The 9,028-nt window shown below is 35.0% G+C and overlaps 1 protein-coding gene across 1 annotated transcript; it reads left to right on the top strand.

Moving 5' to 3' along the window:
• Positions 1 to 353: 353 nt before the first annotated feature.
• LOC119643063 (kelch-like protein 20) lies at positions 354 to 1,141 on the top strand. Its single transcript, XM_038042415.1, has one exon. It carries the CDS (start codon positions 359 to 361, stop codon positions 1,124 to 1,126), a length of 768 nt encoding a protein of 255 aa, XP_037898343.1. The 5' UTR covers positions 354 to 358; the 3' UTR covers positions 1,127 to 1,141.
• The last annotated feature ends 7,887 nt before the right edge of the window (positions 1,142 to 9,028 follow it).

Consider the following 9,028-nt stretch of genomic DNA (forward strand, 5'->3'; position numbering starts at 1 on the left):
ACCTGAACATATCAACAATATGTTCATACAATATACATGAAACATTTCGTTGATATGTTCAGGTATTTTTCCGGTTCTCAAGCTATCTGGCAAAGGTTTTCCTTCCTCTAATGACGTTGACTTATAAAACAAAGCTTCCATTAGGAGTTTGCTGCATTTTGGGTCTTCTGTAAGTAGAGGTTCAGCAGAAACTTGGCTTTTTAAAAACTGAGTGCTAAGTTGAGGTAAAGTAATATGGCTCATTAACTCCGCCAGATGAACCTTTCGATTATTTACATCGTGTTTAACCCAGTTTAACAAAATGTTTCATGTATTCCTTGTCGGCGGTTACGAGATCACCTCTGGGAAAGCACGTAGCATGTGCGAAGTATATGATATTTCTAAAAATAAACTTGTTCCTATCGCAAATATGAATCAAAAGAGATTCAGTCATTCTGTGATTTCCTTGAACGGTGTTGTGTATGCAGTGGGCGGACGGACTAATCGTTGTTATTTGACAAGCGGGGAACGTTATGATGTTTATGATAGTTGGCGTTCCATTGCGTCCATGAATAATCCTCGCAGTGATTTTGGGATTTGTACGCGCAATGATTTTATTTATGTTGTTGGTGGAAGCAATACATCAACTGTCGAAAGCTATGATCCATCAACAGACAAATGGGATCGGTGTACAAATGTACCTACGGACAAACATCTCTGTGTTCGTGCTACGGTTGTAGAAAATAGCATTTATACTTTGGCTCACAGATCTTCTCTTAGTTTCTGCTTTCGCTTCGATCCGACAACAACACAATGGCATACATTGAATAAAACTCACATTGAAGATGAATTTCAACTCGTCTCTTACGATAGCTCATTGTTCCTTATTGAAAATGATTATTGCAAACGTCTCGACTTGCGTATGAATAAATGGGAATCGATTCCTTCCCTGCAGTTCGAAAGATATGGTTTTTCGGCGGTGATAGCTGCTGATGACATTTACGTGTTGGGCGGTGCCACATCCCATTCGGCAGGGCACGATGTTACGAGTGTAGAACGCTTTAATATTCGTACTAATGCGTGGACTACAATCGAATCAATGGAAATAGAACACTATAAGGGAGGGGCTGCAGTAGTCAGCGGTTGAACTTTGATTAAATGCAAAAGGGTTATTAACGATTCCTATTAATTAACGAATGTTTCTTGACTCTTTTAAATATTTAATATATGTTTTACATCTTAGTCTGCCGAGAATGACATAAAATATTAATTATTTACGACATGTTTGACTTTGCGAGCAATAAATTGATTTGAATCAGTAAAATGTTTGATTTTATTTTCGTTTTAATTGCGCCTAGTAAACAGACTATCGACAAGCCCTCTGATTTGGGTGCGACAGCCACCCCAAATCTCGAGATCAATTTGTACGATTGCCTTTCGAACTGCAATTTCGTCCTTTTTGTCGAAACGTGCGCAGACGCAGAAGTTAATCGCATCAATATTAACTCCAATCTCTATTTTTATGATTACTTGAAGGATTTCAATATGTACGGCTTAAAAGCATTAAAAGTTGTCAGCAGGGCCAGAGCCAAAATGCTTTTCAGCTCTGCTGCCAATGTCAACAATTTTGTTACGAATAATGAATTTACTAAAAAGAATTTAAAGGCGTACATACCCAGGTCTTTCACTGAGAGATTTGGAGTCATTGGAAACATCCCATGCACATATAGTATCGATGATATAATTAAAAACGCCATATCCGATATTCCGATTAAGTCCGCTGTCCGTTTTCAAAGAAGAAACCCGAACAACAACAATGATGAGTGGATTCCCACAACCAGCATCAAAATTGGCTTCAAAGGGAGAGCCCTCCCTAAGTCAATAAAATATAATTATTGTTATCTGTCGGTTAAGTACTTTGTACCCACTTTCAACCAGTGCTTTAAGTGCGGTAGATAAGGTCACGTGTCAAAATTCTGCAAAGCCAAAGAGAGCAGGTGCTTTAACTGTGGGAAGTCTCCGAAGTGTGTGAACTGCGAGACGATGAAGTGCTTGTCCTGCGGTGCAGGTGAGCACAACACACTCAATAAGTGTTGCCCTAACAGGGAACTTGAATCAAATATCAACAGGATCATGGCAATTAAGAATCTTTCGTATAAATAGGTAAAAGAAAATTTTCCGCAAATTATTTCGAATGTCTCGATGACATCACTTATGACGACAATTTCCCTCCACTGGGTAACACGCCCGCAATTTCGACCAAGGATGATAACCAAAACGCCAACAAATTCTTAACCAAAAATAAAAATAATGCCGTCGTCAAAAGGAAATCGGTTCCTTCCAAATCTCCTCTCAGTTCACCCACCAAACCTTCTCCCAATACACCCCCCAAGTCGTCTGGAAGAAGTCCTCGGCGACCGATAATTTCAAACAACTATTTGCGGTCCTCAGAACTTGAAAGATTAATTCTCGCGATTCAAGAAAGTATCCGTCCGATGATCCCTCATAATCTTATTAAGGAATTTGAAGAAAAAATGTCTGTCTGTGCCATTTCTTGGCCCGTTCAAGCACCCAGTACTACGAGGAAATCCACTGGGGTTCTTTCTCAAGTTCTAACATGATATCCTTTTTAAAATATAATATTCAAAGTGTCCGACATAACCTATCTTTTCTGGATTTTTACTTAAACTCAAACAAGGTTGATTTCTGCATCTTAAGTGAAGTTTTTCTGAAAGAAGACAATTTTTTTGAAGTTAAAGTTTCTAATTATACTACAGCCACCAAATGCTGTACTATGTCCATCGAATACACTCCCAATGAAGCAATTTGGGCAATTCGCAACCACATCCTTCAACAGCTAAACGACGAATTTAAAGAAATCGCACGCGTTAAATCCAATCGTCTTTTCTATAAATTGAATCCCACATTTCAATTCAAACCCTTTTCTGTATCTTCTTTTAATTCCTGGGAAATCAAAATTCTTTATAGACTCATGAGTGGTCATACTTATGACAAAGTTTATTTAAAAATGATTCGCGCTATACCATGTGATGTTTGTGAAGTTTGCAATGTTGTTGAGTCTGCTGAGCATCTAATCTTCAGATGTCACAGGCTTGATGGCATTAGAGATTCCTTTAGCTTCTTCAAGTTATATGGCTGTCTCCTCGATCCCTTTGCAGCAAAAAATGTACGTCATCTAGGGGAACTAACTTGCTTTATTAGAAAAGCTAATTTATCTTTTTAGAATTTTTTTTTTTTCCCCCTCTTCTTTCCTTTTTTTTCTTTCGTTTTTGCGTTCAATTATCTTCTATTACAACAGCATTCCTTTTTGTTTTCAGCCAAAGTTTGCAACACTGCTTGACTTTCAAGAACTCAACAAGCACAATTACACTTGACATGCTGGCTCCAGTTATTACGGCCGCTATAATTATATATAATTTTTTTTTTGTTACGTTTTGTACATAATTGTGATCAAAAATTACGACATTTTATTGTCTGGACATATAAGCCACAAATCTATTGGCTTAGTCCATCTCCATTCAACATACCAAAAAAAAAAAAAAAAATCAGCAAATTTTTTGTTTTTATTCATAAGAACAAGTAAGAGGGGAAGAGGTATTCAGTCGCAGATACCCATTAAAGACCGTTTAAGAAATTCGTGGAGGATGTGTGCTTGAATAACACAATAGTTGCAAATAAAATAATTACTCCCTATCAAAGTCGTCCCCTTTCCGTATTTGCCTAACAGGACAACACGATCAAATATGTTAGGTTTCGCTTATCGTCGCTCAGACAACCTCAATGGATGTGAAATTAAAATTTATTAAAATATTATTAAAATTTATCAGACATAAATAACAAGAAGTGTTTTCAAATTTTTGTCTTACATCGGCTCGATTGAAATTCATCAAAAAATTAAAAGGTTATCATAAAGGCACTGTCTATAGGCTCGAAAGATTATACGATCAGCGAACTCTCTCACTTGTTACTCCAAAATATTTGTATGACCCTAACGTTAGTGTCACTCATGGCAATCTCTTGCAGTTGGTAATGACATCTTGGAATATGTCCTACTCGCCCATTCAACAACCTGATCATCTGATTATGCTTTAGATAAGTTTGGTCAATTATTCCATAATTAATTTATTCCATTCCAAAACCTTCACTTAAAATATTAAACGAATCCTGTCATAAGATTCCTTATACGGGTTGATTTTACATTTTGTGAAGGATGTATTAGCGTGCCTTTTTATAAGGATTTTTTCACACGCTACTCACTTATGCGAAAAACCAAACGAAAACGAATTAATGTTCATTTTCGATGCTACTCTGATAAACTGCAAATCTTCGACGTATATACGATTTATTGGCCATCACCGTGGAGGGGTATATTCGTTTTGTCGCAACGTTTGCAGCGCCCAGATGAAATCTTCAAAGTACCCACAAAGTACATACATTCTTGATTAGCATCAAATTATGAATCGATGTCCCTCTGTCCGTCTTCCAAGCGCACCCCTGGCCGCAAAAAAAGCTATCGATTTCAAATTTAGCAGAAAAATAGGAAATTCTTCTTACGCTCGCTCAATATTATAGGAGATGAGAATTTAGTTCTTCTCCTTTTTTTTGGATCATGGTGATTGGTATAAAAGATTCGGTCATGACTGAAAATCATTCTCTTACTCGTTTAATCTCAACTTTTGATTTTCATTCAATATATTTCCATTTAGTGAATTAATTCCAAGCCCACTCCATTTAAAAGTTAGTGTGAGCTGTTTATAGTGTCTTAAGTCTCATTTCATACGATCCTGATTTCAGTATTATGTCTCTGTCAAAGTAAATCTGAGTTATTCAAGGTACTCGTTTTTTTGAATGAATCTTATGCCAGAAGTTCTTCTACTTTCAAACTCATTGCACAATATTCCACAACCTAAACTCGAAGCTTAAACTTCTTGAATTTTCCAATCGTAGTTATCGTTCTCTTCTCCCAACGAATCGCTCTCATTTGCAGTTTGTTTCTGTAACGTATGTAATATTTAAGCTTTGCAAGGTTGTAAGTATTTTTATTTATATCATGAACTTATCGCACGTTTTCCGGCCTGGCTCGTCGGATGGGATGGATAAAAAAAAATGTAATTAGTTTCATGATCATTTTTTGTTACGCTACAAATGTTCCATTATTTAAAAAAAAACGTGCTTACGTTTAATTTGAAATTTTTCCCGGATAAATACAACACTATGCCCTGCCAATACTGTTTTTCCCCCACTCCTCAGTCACCCCCGGGCAGTTTCACCAGCTATTCAATACTTTTAATAATAACACATTTTTTTTTTTATTTTTCCAAAAAAAATAAGTTAAGTTAAATATAATTAAACTAATTTAAAATCTAAAAAAAATATCGCAATTCAAGGAAAATTATATTTTTTTTTATTTTTTTTTTTTTAGAAGAAGTAAATTATTTACAATTTATAGAATAATAAAATTATTCTTAATTAAGGTTACTCAGCTTTTTAATAGAAAAGTTTATTCGCAAATTTAGATTAATTTAATTTAACAAATAAAAGCAAACTTACCAAATCAAACAACCTCATCGATGCGCATCGCCGCAGCTAAATGATTTTTTTATCAGATTATACGTTTTAAAATTTTTTTTTAATAATAAGAAAAATAAATACAAAAAAATTGTAGTTTATTGATTCGATTGATTGATTCGACACGTAGTCGCGCATATATACATTATATATATATATATATATATTATTAAATATAGTATATATAGTAATACAGCCTCTCCAAAAAATCTATAAACCAGATTATAGTCTCTGCAAAAAAAAGAAACAAAAACAAACAAGCAATAAATATTAAACTCCTGCATAAAGGAATTCTACAATTCACATAGTCGTACAAATATCTAGAATTAAATGGTTTCTGGTGACCACGAAAAGATACTACTTTTCCTTCAAATGAATTCAACCCTACAACTTGTAGTCGAAAGCTACGCCCAAACGAAGCAAAATCCTCCTTAAATAGTTTCTTAGTAAAGAAATCATTTTTGATCCTTCTGATACTTATGCCTCATAGTTACAAGGATTTCGAAACGAACATAACCTCAACTGAGATTACCGAACGTAACCTGTGTAAAATCTGTTGCCTCCGAAATTCTTCGCCTTGGGCCAGACAGTGGAGTCACCGCGATCCCGAACAATGATCGACGAAAAAGTACCTAAAAGTAATTACATTTCAAAGCATTAAGTTTCAGTCCTTATCAAAGTTCTACCAAGTTTTAAATCCAAAGCCTCGTTTTTGCGGTCAAAGGAATTACACAGGCAGATACGCGAGCAGGCTTCAAGATTTGAAGCTGATCAAGATTATGTGCACTCTCGTGAGGTTTATGCACTTTCCTTTGGGGCATTACAAACGTTCTGCTAAATGAATATACTCCCCATCCTTCGTTGATGGATATGTAAAAAGTCTTTGCCGAAGACCTCTCTTGATATAAGAGAACCTATAGACAATCTTGCAAAAATATTTCCAATAGGTTTTAACAGGAAAAAAGCAAAAAATGCCAGGCTTAACTCAAAGAAGGATGCAAAAAGTCCTTACGTTTTGGCACTAGTCGTGGAAGTACCCAGACGCAAATTGTTTTTGGAGACCATGAATATTTAAAAATTTGATTAATTCTACGCATAAAGTGTTTTCGGATCGAATCAACTCAGAGAAGTTAAAACAAAACGGCGAAATGAATTTTGTTTTTTTGTTTTTTTTTTGATGTTGAGTAAAAACGCATTTCTTATCAAAAAAAAATTGTATTTTTGGAATGTTTAGTTGAGATGGACCAAGCCAATAAATTTGTAACTTATGTATCCAGATAATAAACAGTCGTAATTATTGGTAAGAACCGTATACAAAACGCAGCAACAACAAAAAAAGCGGCCGTAACAGCGAAAGCCGATATGTTAAGTATAATTGTGTGTGTGTGTGTGCGTGTAGGTTGCAAACTTTAACTGAACAAAAAAAAGGAATATTATAGCAATAGAAAATGATTGATAAATTCGCTTTTCTAATTAAGCAAGTTAGTTCCCCGAGATGAGGTACCTATTACCAAGTACCTACACGTGCTGCAAAGTAAATACAAGAGAGAACTGAATTCCGCAAACATGAAAAGTGCTAGTGGGTTGATCATAATTAGCTTAGAAAGGCGTTGCCAAGTATTCGTTGCTTTGTCCAAACCGCTTTTATACTTAAATATCTTGCCTCACTTGAGTCTATGCAGGCGTATGCCAAAATGCAGGCCTATTTCAAATCTTCCAACAATAAATGTTCTAACAACAGGTGATATATATATGAGCATGATTGAATTATTAATTGCAATTAAATAAAATTCAGTTTAATGAAAACCATCTGCCCACTGGTAAATTGAGTTTAATTAAAATATACAGAAAGGGCGGTTTTTTTATCAGCCTCTGCTAGCTTGTGTAGAACATTGCAAGACATAAGACCGATTTATTTCCTATTAGGATCATAAGCTGTTATTGTATACATTCCAAAGTATTGTGTTAGTGAAAGCAAGGCCATGCTTATAAGTACAGTCAAATATCCTATAATTGAATTAATTCATTACGGATTATGTGTAAACAACATTATGAGGATCTCAGAATTAATGCAACTCAAGTAAACAATTTTGTAGAAATCGCGTTCAGAGAAACATAGAGTTAAGATAAATTAAATTACGAAGCGTTTTGTCGAAGGCTTGTTATACTTTGTGTTCGCACTTTATGAAATAAAACAAATGAAAAGAACTTCAACACACTAGAGCCTGAACCTCAATATTAGATTAAATTAAAAAAATTCAAAGTTCATTGCTGCCCAGTTAGTTGAAACCAAGAATAGCGCATAGATGTTAAAAATAAAAATACCTGCCTGCCTCTGCAATCCATGGTGTTAAACCTTATTTGTCAGATGCGCATTTTGCCTGTAGTATAATATATACTATATATGAAGTATATATAAAACAAGTTAATATGGTTAACCTAGTCCTAGTTTAAACTTATGCTGTTGACATTTTCCATCGTAAAGAACAAGATATGTTAAGATCTTTTTTTGCGTCCTTAACAGAAGACTTTGATTAATTATTAAGAAATTGAGTAAAAATTTGCTCTTAGAGGACTGCCAGGACGCCTTGCTTAATAGCATTACTTTGAAAATAAACCGCAAATAGCTTGCTGAAATTATGTTGCGGCATTCCTAAGGTGTTCCAACGGAGTTGTCATACTGACGATATTTATTTAGACTGATTTCAGTAAGGTCTTTGAAAAACACTTGGTTGCATCGGGACTTTTCGTACCTATCATGGAAATCTTAAACAAGTAAGGACATTATAATCGGGCAAGCCTACACAACATTGCCTGCCACAGTTCTTATTTTTTTATATGAAATTACTACAACATTATGGGTCAACGTTCATCACCGCATATTAAAACTTAGGATTAGGAAAAAATACGCTTTCGGGAAAACCTAAATGGAGGGTCCAAAAAATAGCCCGAAAGGCTTCAAATTTGGTACACTGAGTTTTCTCATGTTAAATTACTATTACGATATAATTTTCATCATGAAGCATTGAAAATCATGCTCTTTTGTCGTACGAACTTGAGGTTTCGTTCGACTCAGCCGATTCAAAATTTTCATACCAAATTAGGATGCCGAAATGGTACTACCTTTTCGCTTTTGCCAAGAAAATTTGAAAACTGCTATTGAGAGTAGACAAAAACGCGGAGTATTTTCAATAGCGTTTGTCTTTGGGTCAAAACACTTGACTGTACCAAATTTCATTAAAATATCTCAAACTTTCGACCTGTAGCTTGGATGAAATGATACGTGGTCAGATATCAGATGGACGGATAGTCTTAGAGCAATTCAGATTACGATCCTGACTCGATCGCTGTAATAAATTTAGGCCAATTTTTGTACCTTCTCTCGTATAACCTTCTCTGGCATACGACAAGGAGGTATAATTTTCGATGCTTCATGGTGAAAATTATACCATAATAGTAA

Source organism: Glossina fuscipes, unplaced genomic scaffold, assembly GCF_014805625.2.
Source record: "Glossina fuscipes isolate IAEA_lab_2018 unplaced genomic scaffold, Yale_Gfus_2 51300, whole genome shotgun sequence".
NCBI classification, from domain to species: Eukaryota; Metazoa; Arthropoda; class Insecta; order Diptera; family Glossinidae; genus Glossina; species Glossina fuscipes.

Coding starts and splice junctions, on each gene's coding strand:
- LOC119643063 (XM_038042415.1), top strand. CDS start 359: ATGTGCGAAGTATATGATATTTCTAAAAATAAACTTGTTCCTATCGCA.